This window comes from Thermobia domestica, chromosome 9 (genome assembly GCF_964235325.1).
Source record: "Thermobia domestica chromosome 9, izTheDome1.hap1.1, whole genome shotgun sequence".
Classification (NCBI taxonomy): Eukaryota; Metazoa; Arthropoda; class Insecta; order Zygentoma; family Lepismatidae; genus Thermobia; species Thermobia domestica.
This window is the reverse complement of record NC_137462.1, coordinates 281,554,153-281,579,875: the sequence shown is the minus strand read 5'-3', so window position 1 is coordinate 281,579,875 and position 25,723 is coordinate 281,554,153. Positions and strand designations below refer to the sequence as shown.

Here is a 25,723-nt window from a genome sequence, read left to right as displayed (position 1 = left end):
CATGTAGGCCTATATTTAAGGAATTTAAAATTTTGCCGTTACCCTCTCTTTACATATTTCGACTGCTGCTCTTCGTCAAAAACAACATTGACTTATTTAACACACCATCAACACATAAATATGATACCAGGCGCAAGGATAAAATCCACAGCAAACAGCACTTCACTAAGTTATATGAAAGGAATCCAATGTTTATGGGTACTATATTGTACAGCGGGAGACACTTCTAAATGGTACACCTTAGCCGTAAATCTCCATGTGGCTGTACCATTTAGAAGTGTCCCCCGCTGTACAATAAACTACCTCAGAATATTCGTAGGACAGAACAAAAAGGAGAGTTCAAGAGGTTAATGAAAACTTATCTGTTGCAGCACTGTTTTTATTCTGTAAACGAATTTTTAAATATGTAAGTGAATTTGTTTATTGATAGTTTTGGGTAGCATAGTAGTTTAATTCAATTGTCTATTGATAGTTTTGGAAATATATATTGTTATGTAATGCTTTTATATCGTAGATGTAGCATAGTAGTTTAATTTAATAGATATGTATTTGTCATTACTACGTGTTTTATATATTTGTACCCTTGACGAGTCTTATTCATACGCACGTAATCGTGCAATATGTATGACTGAAAAGACGAAATGAATGAATGAATTCTGTAAATAACCTACAAATTCTGAATGAATTGTATACCATGACTTCTGTAAATAACTTAGAAAACATTGACCAGCTTTCAACTGAGGAAAAAATTTGCAATTAAGGCTTAGGCAAAACAAGCAAAGGGCAATTCAGGAGAGTGTTCGAAAAAAAAAAAATCCAGTTTAAATTTACAGGATCTTATGGCAGTAGTGTTGTTTGCACCAGATACATTTCCTCAACTTATTTTAAATTTTCCTGGATAAACTGAATAAAGTGTGTTCAATGTACACTTAAAAAAAAAAAAACACTAATCTCTGCTACGAACTCACTTCAGTCAACGCTGAAGAGAAATTCGGATCGCTGTCAGGGACTGAGTTTGCTAGAATGAACCGTTCGCAATAATCTAGAAAAAAAAAATATTTAGTGAATCTGTAAAGCTTCTGAAATTAATATTAACAGTACCTATAGTGTCAGCAAAAGACGAAAAGTTTTTTCCACATGAGAAAGAATTGACACTTTCAAGGAATTTAATTTGCCAAGAAAGGTTATCACCATTGGTTATGCTTTCCATCGAAAAAGACCTGACAATAAGAATACCAGAGTTCAACCAGCCATCGCTGGCTACGATCTCTAAGGGATCGTAGCCGGCGATGAGCCAGCATGTATTAGACAGATTTGCTCCAATAAAAAAAGGAGAATGAACTTACTAATTAATTAAGGTGATTAATCGGTTAAAATGTTCTGCATTTTTTTTTATTTTTTGAAAAGAGAATTTTATTTAATTTAACATGTCACATAGCATTTGCATCTAAAGTTATGCTGATTAGTCAATGAGTCAATTTTATATCTTCTGTCCCTTATCGTTCGTACTGCAACACCCGAAACCACAATCCACCGGCCACCACTGACTTTATTATTACTTTAGTATTACTTAGAAGGTAAACATGTATTTCCCAATTGAGCTTAGAAGGTTACCTAAGAGTTGCTGAACCTACTGCCCTTTCCATGGATCCGCCACTGGTAGACGAGGGCCTATGTTAAAAAATACGATCCCATCATTCACTTGGCAGAATCGAGGGAAAAATTTACTAAAAATTATAAAATATAAACCTTCAGAATGGTTAGCTACTTAATTCGAATCGATCTCGATTATGAGAATAAAATGTTAATGTACTAAACTACGCCTGAGTCTGGAATTTTATCCCAATAGCGTATTATTTACTTTATTTGAAGTTCAATTCTCACTTTCAAGGTATATTTTCAAGGTATATTTTACATCTAAATGTTTTAGGATATGGTTACATTTCCAATACATGAAGCAACTTTGTATATTTATTTAGATATGCTTATCTTTTTTTAATGCAATTGATGTAGAATATATAATTTAATCTTTCTTGCTAATTTGATAATTTAAGTATGCTTTTACGCGTATTTCTAATCTTGCACATGGTTGGTGTTGTTACTCATTTGTTTACAGAATCCCTCTTTGACTCGTGAGTCGCGATTGGCTAGTTTTAAAGCCCTAGGAGTGGCGCTAGGAATAAGCAAGGAAAAAAGAAGTTTCTTTATGTGTAAATGATTTCAGTATTCAGCGCAGAAGTGAGACTTTAGTAACAGCGCGAAGTTTTAAGATGAGCATAATAATGTAAAGTAGTTGTTAGAGTTTAGTGTAACTTTTGCATAATTTTTTAAAAGGCAACATCTATATTAATGTTTTGAATTGATCATACAACGAAGTCTTTAGATTGAAGTAAGTATTGTTTCATCAATTTGTATTTAAATAATTAATGTAGTGTAGTGATTGTATATCTAGTTATCTCCGATAAACCTCATATTCATTATATAATTTTAATACTATGCTCATTTCGGGAACAGTATTATTATTTCTCTGTTGTAAATGGGCTTATTAGATCTATAAACGCCGGTACAATAGAAGACCCAACAGTTTTCATATATGCATTGCTTGCAACAGGATGGAAGTACCATTTCTTTGACAACTGTGAAAGCCACAGTGTCTTAATACCCAAAATTAACTAGTTTAGATAAGTTAAAAGAAACTTTTTAGTCACATTTTATTTTTGTGATGCATGTTCTGTATGTATATAATGAGGATGGTTATCTTCTGTATGCTTCGCGTCAATAGTTTGAAAGTCGGTAGTTTGTAACCTAAGTGTAGTTTTTATTGCTGTAATTTGTGAGAAATTTACACTGTATATGGGTTGACTTTACAATGGCCGCTCCAGCTGGTATACTGACTCAGAGGCGAGAAATTACTCTATTAATTTTATGAAAATGATTCAAAACTTCCCTAACCCTAAAATGACTCGTTCCTACTCCTACCCTGCTTATCCCTATCATACTCTACTGTACTCTTAGGGGCCGCGGTGGTAGATTGTTCACCTCTAGTGTTTGGGGTCCCGGGTTCGATCCCAGTCCCCGCCAAGTGAACCTTGTGGTGGACAAACACCGTGTGAGTGGGTTTCCTCGGAGTTCTCACGTTTCTTCCCACTTTCTTCATTTCATTCATTTATCACTCTCTAGCCTAGCCGGCATAATCGTGGGACGTAAGACTCAACGTTTTCATTTCATTTTCTACTTTACTTATCGATGGGCAGCTGTGTGTATTTTATAGTTTACCCATGAATATATTATTAATCAGAAAATTTGTGGTACCGTACGAATTGTAGTTTAGCTTCCGTGACGAAAACAATTGTAGTAAGCGTTGCTTTTTTTAAGCACCGCAGAGTAGGTCAAGGTATAAGGCATCTAACCGAACCGAAGTTAATCTAAGCCTTAACACACCGGAACTATTCTGAGGCACTTAGGCGTTTTCTCAGTAAAACCCTCATATCTCCAGTTTGTAAAGGTGTATTACTATTTTTCACAATATTTTGGGGCGGGGTTCCAAAACACAGGTCCACTTTCCCATTAAGCTGTAATAAAGACAAAATGACGTCCATGCGGGGCTCTAATCGGAATTCACTCGCTAACGCTCGTGGGGGCGCGGTGGCTCAGTGGTGGAGCGTTGACCTTCGGTGCTTGGGGTCCCTGATTCGATCCCAGGTCGCGCCGTGTGGACTTTGTGGTGGACAAACACCGTGACCTTTGGTTTTCTCGGGATTCTCCCGTTTCCTCCCACTTTGTTCATTCTATTATTTCATTCATTTCTCATCATCACCGTCTCCTTTAGCCTAATTGGCATAACCGTGGGACGTAAAACTCAAAGATTTCATTTTATTTTCGCTAACGCTCGTTCGGCAATACTGTGTAAATTAAATATTAAACTTTGGTACGGAAAGGAACCAACCTAGCTACTACCCTTTATGGAGGGACCTGTGTTCTAGAACCTTCTCCATGGGGTGTTCAGCTTGCAAATTGTAATCCAGTGATAAGCATTAAACTCTAAAAACGAACACTGGACTTAACCTTAAATGACGAAGTCCATAAGTGAATAGGTATGTCAGTGTAAATCAAATGATATTTTTCTACCTTCAGCTAAAAGTGGCTAACGTCATTTCACCGAAATATAAACGTCTTTTATGCAGTCAACCACACTGGTCCTATTCGAGCATTTATGTTGTATCGCCGGAGCACAAAAATTGAAAAGTGCCAAGATATACTACATCAGGTTAAATTAAATTAGGGGTTAACTTCTGTATCGCCGGATCAATTAAAAAAAAAAATACCAGATGAATTGGAGAATTTATTTTGGTTTGTGGCAGGGTTAGCTGGTTTAAACCAAAAAGGGAAAAATGTTCTTAAAAGTGTGTTCCTAAAATCTTGATGGACACACATTTGTGGATTATCACGTTCACTCTCGTATTATATTCAGACCTAAATTCCCCATTCATTACTCTAAAGGATTATACTACAAAAGCAATTTTTGTTTTTTGTATAAGTTTATGAATGTTTCGTATGTGATTTTTTTATAGTTTATTATTATTATTATTATTATTATTATTATTATTATTATGCAGTTGCAATCAAGGAAAAATTGTAAATATTGGAATGACATTTAGTCTCTCCCCCAACTCGTTTCATGGTTCCAGAACTGAGTACCTTGTTTTTGTCTAAATTGTGATAAAGGTAGATGTGCAAGGGCCCTGGAGGTTTCTAACTCCCTTCGCTAGCTGTCCCTAGCTCAGCTATATTTTGTAAAGTAAATAACACACGTTGTAAATCTTATATGTGCAAAATTGGGGGAGATACTAAATATCAGCCAAATATTGTTTCGTTCTAATAATGTTTGCTATTGATAAAATAAATCGAAATGCCGTACTTGGGGGGAAGGGGGGGGTCATACAAAAATCAGAAGTTTCTTTGTCATCTATTTATGTATAAAGGGTCAAAATGGACTCAAATAACTCATATCTTTATTAACTTTCCGTACTGATCCTCCAATTAAGTCGTTGTGTCTCTTGAACTAAATTAGTTCTTCTGTACTCTGCAGTACTTTGAAATTGCCCATATGTAATTCTGTATAATGGTTTCACTTGTGCAACTGTTTATCTTTTTGTCCTTCTGAAATGACTCTTGACAATTATATTAACAAGTATGTGAAGATCAGTACAACGTATTTTTTATCAGGAGTCCTTCGTGAGTGAGTCAGCAGACCAATTAGACCGGTTTCGATTTCAAATGAAGGAAAATTTCCCTCGGATGTAAGCCGAGAAGCGGTTGGATTCCGCTTGAAGCGTTATGTGACCCCTTCCAAGATAACCCGGTTGTTGCATAATAACACCAAGGCAAAACAAACTTATTTCTGTCCGTATGTGATATAAATACATAGAGCAAATTATTTACACCACAAAAACCGGGTTTGAACTAAAAAACCTGTTTGTTTTTTTCAATAGAAACCATGGTTTTTGCGAACCCTGGTTTGTGGGGAAGAGTAAGTGAAAGGCAGGTAAAGGGAATAGTTGAGTTAAGAAAATAATTGTTAGTTGTTTTTGATGTTGAAAGCGGCACCATATGTGCAGGCGGAAGGAACTATTTGCGGAGAGGTACACTGATTATGATTTATGGGGATGGCAGTGTGGAAAAGATGCGTAAATGACAATATTGGGACACATCTTGTTTGAGTTTCATCGAATTATATAAAAATGAGTGTCAGTTGTTGAAATTGTGTGAAAGGTCTACTAAACAGGCGAACAGCATGTCGTAAGTGTGGAAACTAATTACACAAAAGAAACAAAACTACAGAATAGAAGATGAATATCTAAGTAAACCTAATTTAGTACATTTTGCTATTCATTTGGATGACATTTAGTATCTCCCCCAAAGATGTGGAACTCATAAGGCATGCATTTTGTGACATAGTGTTTCTCCATTATCCTCATTTATGTGTATACCCACCGCCGCTCACGCGCCAGCTGTACGAACGCACCCCCTCGTTTCGTTCGGGCCCGCCTGCTGCACTTCTATTCAGGCTCCGTTACATAGCATTCGTGTTTTTAGTGGCCACTTAGCACAAGTTGTTTCCTGTTTTATTCACTAGTTTTTATGCAATACGTTCGAACTGTATTCTGAACTATACTCACTGCCCAGTGAGCCAGGGTCACGAGCATTTTGGTGGAGAAACTGAATAATAATAATCCTTTTTCTTTGATTTTCGTGTGGTCCGGCGATACAGCAGTAATGCCTGATTGAGATTGTTAGGTTGCGTTAGAAGTCACTTACCTTCAAAACAGGCGTGTAAAACTTTCCAACTTCGAGTAGAAGATCTTATATAATAGTTTCGGGGGTTTCATTTCCTTGAACATTTTTTTCCCAGCGCTGGAATACGATACTCGATCTGTCACCACCTGCTTTCCGTTTGTGTGGACGGACAGCTGTTCTCCATCTAAAATTTCATTTTTCTTCACTAGCTTCTGTGCATACAAATTCGATGCTATGGTTAATACGCACGATCTAAACCAGGGCGCAAAATTTCAGTCAGATGCGCTCGCCAATCCAAAAATGAGGTCGCCAGTATCTCTCGCGTACAAATTATGAGAGGTCCTCCTGCCACGGCCTTTAGTTTGACAAAGTAAGAGTTTGCATCAGGGCATAAAATCAGACAATTAGATTCAGGATAATCAATTTTGAATTGGACAATTCGTATGCATGTTAAAAATATCTTACCTTAAGGCAGGGTTGGTTGGTTTAAACCAAAGTACCATTAGTAAAGGGGGCTCACACAGAACAAATAATATTGGTTATCGTAAACACATGCAAGATACGAATTAGTGATGATGTGCGCGATGTATATTCGAGAAGATGTCTTCTCTTCAGTATAATGAAAAATGGAACTGAAATCTGGATCAACACTGATTCGCTTTGTCCCAATCGAGATTTGGCTTAGAGGAGGGAATTGATGATATGATCGTGTTCCAGGAATTGTTTTTGCACCAGAAAAACTTTTGTAATTTTTTTGCATGAATCTATGAAAGTTTCTTTTTTCAGAAAGCTGATATTTATATGTTCAACGCGAGATCTACAGAGGGTAGAAAATTTTTCTGGCGTATTTGAAAAATCAGAACATCTTTGAAGGCTTTCTTTAGTAAGCAGACGTTTAATTGTCCCACCAATACCATCACATGGGGATTTACCATGGCTTATAGCAAAAAATGACCATGATGCACTAAAGGAGAAATCCTCATAATGGTAACAAATTCATGAAGATTTTACAATTCTTGTAACGCGCAGCGCATCCCTCACTAAGGTAATTTAAATTTTTGACATATGGAAATTGCTCTTTCAGTTCTAAGTCTCATAAACAAATGCGACATCGTGTTCCAAGTCATCTGATACCACACACAAACTAGAAACAGTGAAGTCTGCAGTTCCAGGAAGACGTGTATATAGTACTGCTGAGTGTAGGGTACAGGAATCAGTAGACCAGTGATACCCTTGAACTTCGTCTTGAATTATGTAGGAATAATTTTCACTAAAGTCCATCAGAACGACGGCTGTCTCTGGCTCAAGATTTTTCTTTCTGTCCTTTAAGAAATGTGACTGTGCTTTGGAAATAAATGAATGTGGCACAAGCTTTTCAAGCTTTCGTATCAAAATTGTCACATACTCGTCCAGTGTGACAGTACTTTTCACCAATTCTGTTCTGTCCGTTGATACCCACTGGTAATATGTTACTTCCTCCCCAGGATCAAAATCCTAATTTTGCAATCAGAAGCTGCCTCAAATTTTCACTGGAGGGACACTCGAAACAATGCAAAATGCAATCCCGACTGTACACAGAACAAACCAGATGACGGATCGAGTCTTGATATGTTTCTTCTATATGACATGCATGCAGTAGGAGAATAAAGTTTTGATGTATTGTACACACGCACACGGAATGTGTCCCAGCAAAACCTGCTAATAAACACCACTTGTCCCAGCAAAACCTGCTAATAAACACCACTTAGGACGTAGCGTGCAAAATTTAGAAAATCCAATTTTAATGTTAGAATGTTGGTGTTTAAATGAGGAGTATAATTCTTTTAAATCCCCAAGTAATAATCGCTTCTCCATGTGTACATGGGGCCGCGGTGGCTCAGTGGTAGAGCGTTCACCTCTGGTGCTTGGTCCTGGGTTCGATCCCAGCCCCCGCCAAGTGAACTTTGTGGTGGACAAACACCGTGTGCGTGGGTTTTCTCGGGGTTCTCCTGTTTCCTCCCACTTTCTTCATTCCACCATTTCATTCATTACTCATCACAGTCTCCTTTAGCGTAACCGGCATAACCGTGGGACATAAAACAAAGATTTCATTTAATTTTTCCATGTGTACATTTTTTGAAATACTCACTGTTTTTCCAGTTAGAATTCTGGAATATTCATAATCAACGTAGAAATTCTTTACTTTTTGAATTGTATCTTCACTCAGCTGTTTTCCCTTTCTCAATTCAAGAATAGCTAAAATTCCTTTATTCTTCAGAACTTCCCTTGCTTGCCGGACGGCATATTCACTCACATTAAATTCATCGACAATTTGTTTCCTGCTCCAAGATGAGGGCACTAAAGTCAACAGTTGTACTTTTTCCTCTTCTAGTGGTTTTACCTTGGAGTTTGGCCTTTATTAAATCAAGAAGTTTATCCATATCATGAGCCTTTTGTTTCACATCTTTTGAAATTTTACAAGAATATTGTTTAGAGACACTCTTTTCGCACAACTTCGCTTATTTTACTTTTCAGAGCAGCTGAGTCAAGCTTTCTTTCAGCATATGCAGGCTTGCTGTGTGACGGAATGGCATGGAATTTTAGAGGTGACTCTCCTAATGCTGTAAGTGAAACATTAAGATGCTCTACAGTTTCATTTTTTGCGACAGATTCTTCTAAAACAGATACATCGTGTTCACTAAATCCGCCCATGTCCTTGCATTCAAAGGAAATCCCAAGTTTGTTTCTGCAATTGCCCCATATCTTTTGTCCAAGAATAGCCTTTGCAGAATCAATGTTTTTATTAATCTCATTAGCAAAATCAACACTTTTCGCAAAGCCTGAAACTGAAATGAACAAGTTACTGTACGGCCACAATGCAGAATCAGGCAAGATTAGACATGTTCCTACTCGCATTGCTTAGATAAGATCTTTCACGTCAGCTTGGTATTGGTAGTTCAAGACACAACTTGCATGTTCGCGTTAACTAAACAATTTTCAATCCGTAACTAGTTCTTCATTAGATTTGATAGTTTATTATGCATCTTGTACATTCACAGATAAAAGTTCTGAGGTGAAGAAATGAAATTTACCACTCTCCCACAGTTTCAAATTCGGTCAATCTCACTTCGTCTCAGATACTGAAAGGTACACAATAACTCTAAAAATAACAGTGAGTTTAGAACTTCAGATGGAGAAGGTATTTTATTCGAGTGCTCATGAAACGAACATTTGTCCTTGTGTACAGGGTGTCTCAAAAGTCCCCTGACATAGGGTAACTAGGTTATTATCAGAGTTACAACAAAATGTAACTGGGAAAATCGTCTCCAAATATGACGTTTTCAATCTAAAGTGAAGGAATTTTTAAAATCGAACTAGCCGTTTGGGCTGTACACTCCTTATGTACCCGATGTTAAATGAATACGCAACATTGCCATTTACCTGGACCCACAACATAAGTGAATGAAGTTACTGTCTTTTACGCTAACATGTCGATGGCCAGCCCCCATTTAAAACATGACCCCTATTCACCATACTTTTACAAAATTGATGCACCTCACCCAGCCCCTCTAATGGCAACGTTGCATTTTCCAACTTATGATAATTGGCAGTGTCATCGGCTTTGTGATCGTTCCCGATATCTGATTAAGCAGGCTAAATGTCTGCGTTGGCATGAATCTTTCTCCATGTTAACTACTTCTAGTTCGAGGACTGATATTTGGTCCAAAATATATCATTGGGGCGGACCGCCATGTGTCCCAGCCCTCCTCGTTGATGACGTTTTGGTCACTGATCGGAAGCAAATAGTAAATGAATTGGGTAGTTATTTTCCCTCTCTCTTGCTCTCTAAACATTATTTCGCGGACTTTCTTCGGTATAAACAAGCTGAATCCACACGTTTATCCTTCAACTCTAGTGCTATGGAACCCTGTAATCGCCCTTTATTTCTAGAAAACTCGACTATGTCCTTTCAACTACAAGGAGTGCTCCTGGTCCTGATTGTATCCATTATGCTATGTTAGGTCATCTAGCCTCTCTATTCATCTTATTTAATTATATCTGTCTTGATGGCCATTTTCTGATTGTCTGGCGAGAGTCATATCCTTCCTTTTTTAAAACTTGGTAGTTGCAACTTGTAGTTAAAGCTATAGGTCTACTGCTCGTACTGTCAACCGAGTTTTTGAAAAGCTGGTTAATGCTCGGTTGGTCCAATTCTTCGAACGGAATTCCTTACTCTCCAACCTTTCACAACTATTGATCATCTTGTCCGTCATGAAACTGTCATTCTGGATGCTTTTCGTTAGTTATGCTGGCAATGTAAGGTAAAATTTGTTTGAAAATTGTGTTGTTTTGATATGAAATGGATCGTATTTGGATTAAATTGAACAGACTCCAGGAGCAAAATGTATAATATTGATGATGTATTTTATTTACAATGTCTCATCAACTTACTTAACTTTGTATTATTTTTTCCTTTCTATAGATATACAAGATGACCTCCCTTGTAGCAGCATTCGACGATTTCTGTCGGTCTGGTCTCGATATTATGAAGCAACAGGATGTTTTTGAAGGTAATATCTCAAAATGAAATGAACATTTTGTTCAATATTCTATGGTTAACTGATTTATCTAATCATATTAGAAAGCATTTAATGCTGTGTTACTTCTTTTAACTAAAATAAATTAAAGCGTGTCAGCATGTAGTTTAAAATTTTAAATCCTCTCAATTATTTAGACTATGATTGCTGAAAAATTCTCGCGCTTTCCGGCTTTTGACTCTCGCTTGGAGCCTTGTTCATGTAGGATAAAGGTTGTAGTAAAAGAAATAAAAACTTCAAAGAAATGGACTGACAGAGTAAGAGTAGTGAAGACCTTTTTGATTGTGCTTGTCATTCAAGTGGTGATGTGGCCCATAGTCTTTCTCGATGTGTCCATTCCTTTATATTTCTTTAATGTTTTACTATTGTATATTATGCTATGTATATCTATGCGAAGTCTTACAGAACGGATATGTCCATCCGTTAACAGGTATCAGAGCAAAGTTAAGAGACAGCAAGAGGTGAGTTTTTAAAAATATGGCTTCAGTTTCATAAGAACAGGTTTTTAATCTCCTTCCTTAACCCTTTGTTCAAAAAGAAAGTTTTGGCCCCTCTTTGCGTAGTAGATGACGCTCTCCCTTTTGGTGCGAGCAATCCTAGGTTCGGTTCCTGGTGGTGACACTGGGTCGAAAAGGTGTAACAACTTTTTCAGGCCAGTCATCCTGAGTGAAGTTTCTCGTACGTTTTCTTCATTCACACCAGCCAAATGCCGTGATGGCACCTAACAGTGGTCCCACGTCGCTTCTTTTCCTCATACGTAACGGGCTCAGATAGGCCATAATGGTAGTCACTCCCAGCAATATAATTCTTAAGCCAATCTATGAAGGGGAAAAAAAAAGGTAGCAATGAACCACCTCCAGTTTCAACGTTGATCATCAGAACAAATATGGTAATTTTGCTTTTTTGTTTTCTTTCTTTCTTCAATGTATTCAGCACTCCAAGTATAGGACCCGAAGTGGTAAGGATCTAGTATGTGCAGTTTCAGTATTCTCATTGAGTAGAAATGGTAATAGGAAACGACAAACTGTCTTTAAATATTTAAATATAGATTCAGGACACCAAGAATATTTTCCAAAGCCAGAAATAATGGGAACCAGTATAACTTGTGGTCTCTATTGATTCCTGATCTCGGTAATCTGTTTAAATATTTTAGGAACTGGTTCTGCCTTCGAATTTACCACAAAATTTATTGTAACCAGAAGTGATAGAGTATTGACCTCGACAGTTTGGCACATGTGAAATGAAACGCATTTATTTCTTTTACTTCTATGAGGTCCTTGGTTCGATTCCAGCTCGCGCCAAGTAAACTTTGTGGTGGACATGGGTTCTCCCGTTTCCTCGCACTTTCTTCTTCCACTATTTCATTCATTTCTCATCATTACGGTCTCCTTTAGCCTAGCCGGCATAATCGTGGGACGTAAAACCTATATTTAATTTCTTCTACTTTTGTCCTCTATGAAGACTACTCCGGGACAGTCGAAACCTTGGAAACGCAAGGATTTTTTAGGAATCATAATTAGACTTCGGATTTTAGCATATTTGCATTTTTTTTTTCCCTGATGTATATTGATATGCTCGTTAAATAGCAATTCGTTTCGACTGTTTTGGGGCAAAATAGCAGAGTTTTATAGTGCATATTTGTAAATATTTTGGAGGTTAGTGCATGTTTATGTCGTTACTGCATATAAATGCATATTTAGACGAATGATCAAATTGATCATTTTTTAACGTCCACAGTTTTCCTCGTAAATGGACTTTCAAGTTCCTAAGACAAATAGACTCAAAACCTAGAAATGGTCCATTGTTGTCGGTTTAGAATATCTTCTAAGGTCATATGAATGAAGAATAAGAAAAGGGTGAGTAAGTCATCCTCCCGGCAATGATGCATGACTATCGCTTATTTGGAAGAAGATATAAATAAGTGTCAAGTCACTTACAACAAAATTTCTACGTCACCCATCTCGGAAGTTTTGTCGTGTATATATATATATATATATATATATATATATATATATATATATATATATATATATATATAAGATTTGAAATTATGTAGTCCTATTGCAGTATAAGAATACCGAAAGAAAAATCTTCTAGAAGTTATCTTTTGAAACAATGGATTGAAGGCGATGAGACGTTAACAATTGAAGGAGAAAATAGATTTCGCGAAGTGTGTTAAAGAAACGTTCTGAAAGTATCCGAACTTATTTATTTGCAAACAATTTATTGATGACAATTACAACTGCTGTCAATATTTTTCTATATAGGCACCTTGTGTTTCAACACAGCGAGTATAGCGACGTTTCCACTGTTCGTAGCAGTACTGGAATTCCTTGAGTGACACCCTCTTTAATGCTACAGTCGTAAGAAGGACTTGAACCTCTTAAATTCAAGCAAAATATTTCTCCTTGAGCATCCCTTTTACTGTGGGAAACGAGAAGTCGACCAGTGCCAAGTCCGGGCTGGCTGTAAGGGGGGATGAAGTAGCGTTGCCACGCGTACCTTGGACAGAAACTCACTTTCGCCCTAACAGTACTATGTGAGCTGGAGCTTTCTTATGGTGAAGCACCCACACCCACCTGTCGACAATGTCAGAACGGACGCGCTGGACGGAGAAGCTCAAGCACTGTTTTGTAGTAAGCTGCATTCATAGTGGTCTCAGGAGGTACGAACTCTTTGTGTACGACCCCGTTCTCCTCGAGAAAAGATAATGAGCATTGTTTTTACGTGTGATTTCTATATCCGCGCCGTCTTTTGACGAGGAAAAACAGGGTGTGCCACTCTGAACTTTGTCTCTTGCTTTCGGGGTCATACTAGAATAGTCAATTTCATCCCCGGTTATCACTCGGCTGAGAAAAGTTACGTCACTGTCACATTTTCCACAATTTCGAGAGAAATTCACACACGACACTGCATCTGATCTTTCGTCAGAATCTTCGGAACTATTTTTGCAGATTTTTCGCATGTTCAAGTTTTTGTAACAATTTAAAAAACTTGTTTTCGCCAGTCCCATCTCCTCTGCAATCACCTGGAGACAAACGCCTGTCTTTGTTTAAAAGAGCTTTTACGCGGACCACATTTTTCTCAGTTTTTGATGTGGACAGTCTTCCTGAGCGTTTTTCGTCCTCAACCACCTCCCGTCCTTGAACGCTACATGCCAAATGTAAACTTACATGTTGGACCTCACTTCCTCGCCTTAAGCCTCCTGTAGCAAGGTTAAAGTTTCCGTCAAGGTCTTTTTCAATTTAACACAAAATTTTACAGCGTAGCGCTGTTCCAAAGTGAGCTCCATTTTTAAGGAATCTACGAAATACAAATTCTCGACGCGACGTTGTTTCGGTGTACACACACGAGTGATAGCACCTCAACCACTAATCACATGAAGCTGATCTATTTCTTATTTTGAAAGTTAATGTCCCCATTGCCATCTGGTGCCACTTACCTGCACCCTCGACCGATTCTTTTGCGGCGCTGCAGACAGTTCGAATACTTTCAGAACAGACCCTGTATTTAAAAAGTGTAAAATGGCCTCTGAGCTGCATCTGGTGGTTGTTAAATAAATTTATTATTATTATTGCCAGGAATGAATTTTGTAAGACAAAAGACCTAAATTGTCCTCTTGTGTTACATTGGAGTTTAATTCTTCTTCATGCTGGGGAGAATTCTGCTCGTAATGCTAAACTTGTAACTATTAAAATAATTGATTACAAAATCTTATAACGTAACTCTGAAACCATTACCAACAATCACATGGATTGTCTTAATATTTATAAGTTCACGAGTTGAATTCTTAATTCCCGACATGAATAAAAAAACTGTACAATATAACTATAGACATTTAAGATTATTTTTATAGGAAAGTTCATCCCTGGTGAAAGATTTCAGAAGCAACGAAAGTGAAATACAGTAGAGCGTCGATTATCCGAAGTAATTGGGGGACATGGGTGTTCGGAAAACTGGTTTGTTCGGATAATCGAACTGTACATGTTTATTTGCCATGCGCGGAACGGCACGCCTCAACTCTAAGCGGTCGTTCGTTTGACCGACGTTCGGATAATCGACGCTCTACTGTATTGGATGATAAATAATGTAAATACGGTTAGTCTAATCGTCGCATCTCTGGCACAAGTTCAAGGACACAGTGACCTAATGATAGAGCGTTCAGCTCTAGTACGAGGTGTCCCTTGTTCGATCCTAGGCCAGATGAATTTAGGTTAAGACACTATCGTGTAAGTGGATTCTTTCATAATCGCCCACTTCCATTAATCCTTCTCCTCTTTAGCCTATAGGCTATAAGAGTAAAACTAGAAATCATTTGATTTCAAATCTGGCAGCGGTTGTAAGCGTTCTGTTAACCATGACCTCTGACAAAGCACAGAAGGTATTGAAGAGAAAGAGAGAATTCTAAGTCGAAATAATTACCCTTCATAGGCAGTGTCTCATAATTACCCTCACTGACCCTTCATGTACGTTCTTCTATTTCATGCACTTGTGTCTTTTTAGAATTCTGCCAGTTTGCTTTAAACCAAGAAGAGTGTCGGCTGAAGTGGAAGCAGTCTGTTGAAGAGGTGAATAGACTTCACTCTTTGTTACTGAAGAGCAAAAAGGAGATTGCAGCCCTCGAGGAAAAAGTGAAGCACGCTCAAAGTCTGTTGGATAGAGAGAAAACCCTCAGGATTAAAGCTGAGCGTGAGAAGATATTATTGGTGAGTAGAAACACTTTTCTTTATTTATGTAATGTTTGGTTTTAGGAGTGTTGACATGGGTTGTTACTCCTCTAAAATTGAAGTTGGAATATAGCTTTCTGTAATGTAGAGTAGTTGGAGTAGTCCCCAGATTGGCAACATTAGCTCAAGATACATCCTAATTACCTCTGTTGCTAGTGAAAGTACGTACCTATATTGTGCTATGAGTACTAATGGGAATCTCCACCACTATTTTGAGACTGCAAACTATAACTGTGTTTGAAAAAGAAAAGTGGTAATATTTAACATGTATTTTGATTCATATTGTGTATATGTGTATGTTCGTATAGTAGATATGTTATTCTAAAGTGAATGACATTTCTCAGTCCAAAAGAGGAAAGGTTAACTGGAACATACGATTCATACCACGTAGTTTATGATGTTGCCCAAACTCAGGAAGTCCACTAGTTGAATGCAATTACCTTTAATGTACAAGTGTGAGCTAAATAAATGACGTGTCTCTTTAATCTGACGTTTTTTGAAAATATCTGTTTTCTTTGTGTGCGAAATTTTTGAAGGTTTCCAGAGTAGAAAAGGTTAATGACAAACACGTTTTCAATGTTTGTATTCAATATTATTTTAAAATGAAGAAATTAGAAGCAAAAAGCCTTAATTTGGTCGAGAACACGAAAATTACCAACTCTGTTGAAAAGGATATTTTTCTAAACCGGGAGGGAATTCTGTAATTCAACGGAGAACTGAGATCTCTACGTCACTGACCGCCATAACAATGTGGATTCATATCATTTAATTAAATATTTGTAACATTTCTTGTATCCATGCAGACATAAGAAATTCAAATATGCAAACTCTATATAAAGAAAATAGTGGCAATTAACTATCAAAAGGAATGAAGTGGAACACGATCATAATGAAAATCATGTCTTAAAGTAGAACTGACCTATAATGTGTAAGTCGGTAGCACAGTTGGTTAGCGCGTGAACGTGAAATCAATTAACAAATGTGAGTGAAGGCGGTTCGATCCCCGTCCACAGAACGTTTTTTTTACTATTTTTTTTGTATGTGAAAAAAAAATAAACTACATATGTTTAAAAATCATCACGATATCAAAGTAAGAAAAATGCCATTCTTCACCTGTATTACTATTCATTTTTGTTTGCAAAGGTTTCGTAATTATTTTCTGTATGCTCATTGGTGCATAAAGAATGCTTTCCAGTAAATTATATTTCTTAAAAGCAATAATTGAGGGGAATGTATAAACAATTTTCACATTACCTACTCTGCAAAATCATTGTCTCGTCTCTTGGCATTATTATTGTCTTCCTATGTCTTGTGCATTCAAAAACGTTCATTGCTCGCACTTCACACGCGGCGGGAGCTGGAATAGGAACGTTCATCTTCAACCACTACCACGACCCTACTGAGAGCACTAGGGAAGCTCTGCTAGTGCATGTGCCATGTTAAGACCTTACTCTCACGTACACGCAGTCGCTTCGCGCAACATACGGTTTCCTAGCTATGGGACGCGTGGGAAACTTACTTTCTGGATGCGCCTCGTATTACCTTTATATGTTTATTTACTTATAATTGTCCTTTGAAATATAAGACGCACATTTGCTTCGGATTGTATACTGTAAATGCATCCAAAACTTGAGGTCGCTTGCGGTACTACCTAATATTCAATTGAACAATTCGTTCTATTGACCTACTTTGGTCTGATATGGGACCATTTTATAGGATGAGACAAAAAGTCGAAAAATAATTACCATCTTAAGATATGCATAAGCTGTATAAACTACTAAATTGCTGTTACATAAATATCAAGAGTTTTTTCTCTCAAAATTCTTGCTTTTTGTCCGTGTCAAAGTTAGTATTCAGTCAATATTTTGATAGTTAGTCAGTAATTTTAATCTCAAAACTAATTTGCACCTCTGAGTTCGTGTAGACTAATTGATGCGTCAAATGAAAAAATCTTCCTGCTGAAAAAATTTAAATGGATTTTGCTGCACATACTACTTTTAGAAAATGTCAAGCAATAACGGATGTGAATACTTTGGATTTTCGCCGAAATTACAGAAATCGCCAACAAATTTGTTTTTAAAGTTCTGGGGAAATCCTCTTTAAGTTGTTGATTGACTAGAGATCTTTCCTATTTGGGTCTTGAGGACACGGTGGATCAGTGGTAGAGCACTTACCTCTGGTACTTGAGATCCTGGTTCGATCTCCGGCCAAGTAAGTTAGTGGAGGACATCATTGTGTCCGTAGGTTTTCTCAAGATACTCCAGTTTCCTCCCACATTTTCATTCCAGCAATTCTTCCATCATCCGTCTCCCTTAGCCCAACAGGTTTAATCATGGGACGTTAAAGTCAGATTTCCTTTCATTTCATTTCGTTTTGTTTTCTGTTTGGATCGTAATATTTCTGTAGGATGTTTCTGATGGAATGAATCGCATGTAACCTCTTTTAGCAAATAATTGGTTAGGTGGCAACAGGTAAATAAGAGTTGAGGCAGTTCGAGTTTTTTTGGATTCTAATTGTAAAACCATTATGAACCAATATTCTACAACTAGTTTGCGTTTGGGTAACTTTTACCTGAAGGATTTGAGTATTTCAGAGAGCAATAATTTATAAGATGTTAAAATGGTCTTTATTTTCTCTCAAGAAAATTCTAATTCGGAAATATTTTTCAATCAATACATGTATAGCAGATAATTTAAAAGAAGAAACTTTTGTAGCACGCAGTCTTCAGTATGATTCATTAGTTTCTTCTGGTGGCCGTGAGAAACTATCCATAAAAAAATCCATGGTTCTTTATGCACTAAATGCTAGCATGTTTTGTAGAAGCAGCAAACCAAAGATGAGAGAAAGAAGAAAAAAAAAAGGATCAGAAGACAGGAAAATAAAGATCATTTTGAACGATGTTTAAGCTAATAACACTAAAATAAAGGGCTAGGTGTACGCGATATTGATAGGGAAATAAAGGGCTACAAGTACTGAAATGAGTTATGTAATACTATTGATTTTTTAAGGATATATTAATATAGAACAGGCAGTTTTATGTACATACCAGCGCTCATTTTCGGCGGAGAACTGGAAAAAAGTGAGGGAATTCTTTCTTGTAACCTTTGTTACCCACCATTCACCATATGACAGTTTTTCTCGTTACGATGCTGTTAACGCTGAAAGAAACTGAGGCTATTGCTTATTAGCTAAACTACTCCCAAAAGCTTAAGAGCCCTAGGCTGTGGTATAGAAAATTGACCTATTAGCCGCCTTTTCCAACTACAGTGTAGTGATTTCTTTAATAATGTGTTGCCAAGAAATTCGAACTGTTTGATAGTTCTCGGCCAGAAAGGGGTGAGTAAAAGCTGATCTTTCTTCTTACTTAAGAAAGGAATGCAATGTCTTAAGTGTTTTGGCGAGGAAAAAAGTAACTTGGAAACTCGATTTTTTTTTTTTTTTTTTTTTTTTTTTGTTATTTGACACTTTCAACAGAAATTCTTTCTTCTTCCGTTGAAGGAATAAACCATATGCAGGCAGTTAGTCTGTCCATTTTCGGAACATCTATCTTTTGTTGGCGAGTCGAGAAAAAAAGAGAGAAAAAGGCGAAGTGGCCTCCCAAACCCACATGTGTAAGAAATTAATCACAGTTAAAAGGGGATCAAAAATATGAGAACGTCTTTGGACACACGTTAAGTTACAATGTCACTAGTAAGAAGATACAACTGTCCGGACAGTTCCGAATACCACCCACTGAAAGCCATCTTGTTCCGCGAACTGTATCACTGTATTTCATGGATTTCGTTCTATGTGCCCCGTCCTGTTGCATATGGTTTAGTGTTATCAAATACGGTCATATAGTTTAGGCATATTTACTATTTTCGGTCTTCTGTGACAGTTCAGACCATTGATATGTGATTTTAACAGATTTATTTAATTTTTATATTGTTATAAACATGACTGAACATAACAAATGGGGATGGGCGCTTTTTTTTTTTTTGGTGTGTGTGTCTGTCTGTCTGTCTCTCTCTCTCTCTCTCTCTCTCTCTCTCTCTCTCTCTCTCTCTCTCTCTCTCTGCCTGTATCCATTGCAGGAACCATCAACTCCGACAGTTATAATATTTGTCGGTGACATTAAGTTACAGCGTATTCGTATGCTATTTTCAGGAAAACGCAATCTGTCTCTCTGGTATTATTTGAATGAAGTGGATTCGTGAACATGTAGAAGTTGTAGTAGTATTTGTTCAAAGTAGTTCTGCGTATTTCAGTTACGTAATTTCTTGTACGTTACAGGAGAAGCAAATTGCAGTCGTAAGAAATGTTCTTAATGAACAAAATGTTAATGATGAAACACGGGAAAAGCTTGCGTTTTTGAGCTACACATCCTGCAGGCAATACAATGACAGCAGAAAAGATGGACGATTGGGCACGATCACTGAATTGGATTCAACTGGTAAGTAGAAATATATATTTTTTACACAATCTAATCTCTTACAGGACACCAATTAAATAAATAAATAAATAAGATTAAATAAAACAGAGTTTCTTAACCTTTTTCAAATACGGGCTACTTCTATTAGTCAGAATGGTTGCCTTCGAATGAAATCTACTGCTATATTTTATATGCTCATAATAGTATTAATTAAACTTTGGTATTAATAGAAGAAAATAACTTTTTCTTTTTAAAAATACTTTATAATATATCTATATGCTATTAATGACCATTAGGAAGACCTAGGCGCAGATGGGAGGACAATATTAAGGCAGAACTCGCAGAAAGGAATACAAAGTAGAAACTGGATCCGTTGGCTAAGGATAGGAATCAATGGAGAGCTTTTGTAACGTGGCATTGAACCTCCGGGTTCCATAGGTCATATAGGTAGTTAGTTTCTATATCCTATTAGAATTTGTATCTTATTAAATTGTACATTGTAACTACTGCAAAGTTTGGGAGGCGATTCCTGACACCAAGATAAGACACAAAGTATAGACCAATCTGGCTGCACAAATGCTTACTTTCGGATTTATAGGCTGCCGAAATCATGAAAAAACTGAACTTTAAAGGTCCATAAGCTGCAATACTATGGGACCTACCGTGGTTGAGTTCACTTAGGAACTAATATATATATATATATATATATATATATATATATATATATATATATATGTGTGTGTGTGTGTGTTTTTGTTTGTTTGTTTTTATCCAAAAATACATGTTTTAGAATCTAAGGTACTCACGGAACATTTTTTGTAGAGGGAGTTTGGCTATGGGCATATAATTTGAAGTATTCACCAACTACGTACAGGGTGGTCCGTTTATAATGATAGTAATAAATATCTCAGAAATCGTAAAAGGCAGAGGAGCAAAATTTTGCACCAAGAAACTATAGGGAGGGGAACAACATCCTAGGCATTTTTGTAACATCTCCGGATGAACAGTGTTGCCAACCCAATAGTTGTTTTTGCAAATGATATTGACTGTTACATATTTCAAATGAACATGTAAAAAATAAAAAAATACCAGATTTATTGTTGAGTGTTGCAAACTAAAGATGTTATCACACACATCCAAAATTTGGAAATTTCTATCATACAGCAGAACGGGGATTGACAGGATAATGCACATTGAAAGTACCTTGGCATTGGATACCTTGGTCATGGTTTGACTTGTTTCGAATGAATGGGAACAAAGTTATAAGGACTTTAAAATATGGATTTTTTTGATAGGGTTTATTTCGAAAAATTGCTCAGACAAGTACAATATCTAGTTATTTGTATGGTTTGAAAGTGGCAAACAAATAATTTTACCGTTTACAGCACTTCGATGTCTCAAACCGTTCCGGAAATGTAAGATGAACATTGCTAAAGTTTGCAACCCTGCTTAAATCATAGAATTGCTAAAACTTGTAATTACAGCTACTAAAAGCTATTGCTGTATTGCTATAAAAGAGAAAGAAAACAACAATCATTTTAAAATTTTCAGCATGGTCTTCATTGCTCCACAATGCACCGTCGCAGTTCGTGACTTTTTGGCTAAACAAACAAATTTGTGCTTCCACATCCTACGTATTCACCTGACTTATTGCAGTGTGATTATTTTCTATTCCCAAAATTAAAATTGGTCATGGAAGGAACATTTTACAACTACGTTACACACGTTCAGTCTGCTATGACGAGGATCATTGAGGCGATTCTAAAAAAGGACATTCAAAACTCTATGCTAGCATTTTTTGAACATACCCAGCGGTGTATTGATGCGGAAGGGATGTATTTTGAATAAAAAGAACTACAATTGGTAAAATACCTAATTTGTTTTGATTTAAAACGTTCCGTTATTTTTCTGACATATTGTGTATTTGTAGTAGATTTTATGACATGTTGGAGTAAACGCAGTATTATTATAGATGTTTACATGTGTATTTTATTTATTTTGTTTGTGTAGGTTCTTTGTTATCAGAACTGAGCTACTCCCGGTCTGAAGATGATTTGGATCCTTTACCTCCCAATGCAAGCAGGTCTAAACGTCCGAAGAGACCTTCCCTCTACGACACAGAATTTGAAACATCAAAACAAAGAAAAGTAATTACATCTAATGGAGAGGTACGTAACTAAGTATGATTTCATTGTAATTTCATATTGTTGCAGACTGTAATGACCACAGAAGGCTGATCTGTTTATACCCGCTGCTGTCATCTATGTGGTTGTACCAGACATGAAACTAGCTTAGTTATCAGTGTAGTGTTCAGTTTGCAGGTGCAGGACTGTCGAAAGTGAACTGTTATTAGAAAGGTACATTGTGGCTCTTTTTCATGCAGAGTTTTCGTATAAGCGAATAGGTGTCGGAAAAATGTTTAACCATTGGAGTGACTGCAACTAAAGATACCAGGCCAGGCAAAATCATATTTGGCATGCACAAAAAGAGGCCCGTTCTAGGCTACCAGCGAAAGTGTCGCCTCACGTACTTCGTGAAATTCAACTCGTAAACCAAAAGAAGTCATTACCCCAACGTGAAGCCTAGAAATTGTAGCAGTCCACTATCAGCCATGTCATTGATAGCAATGTTGGCAGACGGTGCTTACGTAAATACCAGGTGTTTCTTGAAGTTTACAATCTCGCTTCAGCAACGAGGCGTTGAGAGACAATGGTAGAATCCGAACCATCGTAGAGGTTCAATGCTTTTCCACTGGATGAGTACCAAATGATCTAGTGCTAGCCACTAGACCAGCGGGAAGGTTTACGTAAGAACCGGCTTAACAATCTCCCGCTTCATATTGTTGAATGTAAAAGTGTGTGCAAAAGAGTCAAAGTGAATGCTGATTGGCACATTGGATGAAGCCTACATTTCTCACGTGTAATCATAGTACCTCTTCTAAGCGACATATAGTTTCACCACGGGGAAAATTAGAGGTACACTCATGTCCAAAATGATTGTCGCAGATCTATAAACGTATTCTAGTAAGAATATAATTTGATAATTTTGCAGGGTACTTTTAATACTGATACTATGTGTATAATTGGGAAACGTATATTTGTGTTAAATTTCGTAGGAAAAGAATTATAAATACGAAAAGTAGAGTGAGTAAAACAAAATGTTGCTAAATGGACAACAAAGTTTTATTTTCGTTTTATTCTTATTTATTGCTGTTTTGACATGAAGTCTACAACACACATGTCTTTGCCGATTATACACATACTGTACTAACATTATAAGAAATCTCGGTCGAATTCGTTATCAAATTATATTCCTACAACAACATATGTATAGACATGCGACAATAATTTTGAATATGAGTTTACATAACATGGACAAGAACTAGAAGTGAATACTGACTACTTCCAGGAATCCATTTTCCCAATCTACCCCTTGTTTCTGTGGATCCACATGGACAAAGCGTCAAGCCAGACTGTATCTCTGGTTTTATCGTAACATACAATAAGAAACTGTTACATTCTTATAAAAAGCCCTGACGCCAGCCTAATGAATTATTGCGCATTTGGACTGTTAATATGAATCTACATTACCGCCACTACAAAGCTGTTTCATAGACATACATAATTTATTATCCAACCATGCTGAATACTTAATAACTTGACGTAGTGTCATTTGAAGAAAAATATCTCCCGAATCCGCAACACTGCCTTTGTTACGAGACTTGTGGTGAGCCTGTAGCTACCAAAATGTTTGGAATATACAAAGGTGGTTACAATCCAGTAGCTCGATAATGGTAATCCCTAGAGAAGTGATATTTTGTTAGTCCTTTATCACCTAATTTTTATTTCATGTTGCTTCACCTCTACAAATTTGGAATATCTCAAACTTCGATTCATAGTAACCTGTTGCCAGTCTATGGAGATATCACAATGAATCGAAGTAGTGTGTCAATAGCTTCATTGGTTTTGGCGTGGTGATTGCGACGTACAGTGGTCGGAATGACGAGAAAACGTGGCGAAACTATTTGCGGGCTTATTGAAAGCGTCTTTTTGTGGATATGGTATTTTTCGAAGGCACATTAGGCTATTTTTGATTGTTCTGCTGTAATATGGACAATAATTTACGTTTATGTTCAGTGATGCGGGTTGCCTATGTAGGTTACGAAAAAAAGTCGAAATTTTCAAAATCAGGTTTACAAATACCATATTCAGGGCTCCCAGCTGTCCTATTTTCCTATTTTTTCTATATTTTGGAAATTTGTGTTTGTCCTATATATGTCCTCTATTTTAATCTTGTCTTATATTTCCTATATTTTTCAGTGATTGAATTATTAAAAGTGCATGCCAAGAGCAGTTCTAGTGATTTAAATTGCTACATATTAGCAATATGCTTAAATGTGTGTTAGCGTTATTTTTCTGAGGGACAGTCACTAATCCTCACCGTTTTTTAAAATGGTTTTTCCTATCCTCCCATGCCCACGTTCCCATCTTTGTTTTCTATGTGCTTATTCTTCCCCAGTGAAGCTTAGATAAGGAACCTTGCCATGCTCCAGTTTCTTATAATGCAAGGTGTGTTCGCATTTTCTTTCAGCAGTGTGTGCAGCTGTATTGGCTAGGCATTGAGGTGTGTTGGTATTCACCAACATATCCCAACGCCTTCTAATATTGCTGTACATAATACGCGTCCTGAAAAACCTGGAAATAAAAGTGTGTCGTGGAAATGCTATGGAAAAGTTATGGAAAGCAGACAAGTGGTGAAAATCCTGGGAATGTCCTGGAAATTATTTATAAACTGGAAATGTCCTGAAATTTGTTATATAACAGTTGTTAGACGTGTGTATATATAATTTGCAGAGTTATGATGAATGAAATGCTGTTACGTTAATTATTTCAGAGGGAAATACTTTGATCAAATAATTCAGTGTTTAGATTCAAGTATTTTATTACAGAGAAATAAGTTATATATCTCCTTTTTCCATTGGAAAGATATGAAGTAATGAAAAATAATGCCAAAATAAAGTTCATCTGTAAATAAAAGAACTAGGATAGTAGGAAGGTAGACAAATAGTTAATATTTTTGCATGCATTAAATTTACGTATTCAAAATTATATATGAATAACGACATGTTAAGTGTTAAATGCCTGGTAATCCTATAAATAAGAGTTAACTATTACTTTTTCTTCTAAGGTAGTGCGAATATGTTCTGAATTTATTATTTTTATTTTTATTTATTATTATTATTATTATTATTATTATTATTATTTGACTATTTTGAATAACAAATAGTTGTCCGTTGGGGTGAAGGGTGGCCTTTTCGTACAATACGTTTATATTTTTTTCTGTTCTTCAGCATAATATTCCATTGTATAAAGCAAACTGTCCTATTTTATAAACCAAACTGTCCTATATTTTTTCAATGTCCTGCTGGGAGGCCTGTATATTGGGTCGTTATGAAAAAAAATATAGAACTTGTTGTAACGTTATTCTTATTAAAAATGCAGAGAAGATCTCAGAAACAAGATAAACTGTGTTTGGACTGTACCGAAAAAGTACATATAAACAAGAACAATGAAGTTAACCAAAAGTCAGTCCATGTAAGAAATAGTTAGAGAAACGAAATTGTCAGAACACTTATTTGAAAACAAAACAGTGGAAGTTGTCCAATCAAATACAATAAAAACTCAGATTGTGAAATTAATCATTTAAAAGTT

At 36.5% G+C, this 25,723-nt stretch overlaps 1 protein-coding gene across 2 annotated transcripts in view; it reads left to right on the top strand.

Moving 5' to 3' along the window:
• The first annotated feature begins 2,153 nt into the window (after positions 1-2,153).
• The window catches only part of LOC145660715 (rac GTPase-activating protein 1-like), a 70,807-nt gene continuing 47,237 nt past the window's right edge, over positions 2,154-25,723 (top strand). The window contains exons 1-5 of one of the 2 annotated variants that reach the window (XM_081726082.1): positions 2,154-2,389; positions 10,760-10,847; positions 15,378-15,580; positions 19,874-20,033; positions 22,023-22,180. In XM_081726082.1, coding sequence (XP_081582208.1) covers positions 10,769-10,847; positions 15,378-15,580; positions 19,874-20,033; positions 22,023-22,180 — 600 coding nt within the window. In that variant the 5' untranslated portion in view covers positions 2,154-2,389; positions 10,760-10,768. Of the gene's footprint in view, positions 2,390-8,848; positions 8,900-10,759; positions 10,848-15,377; positions 15,581-19,873; positions 20,034-22,022; positions 22,181-25,723 lie in introns of those variants that run through there. The other variant, XM_081726081.1, reaches the window with a different exon arrangement.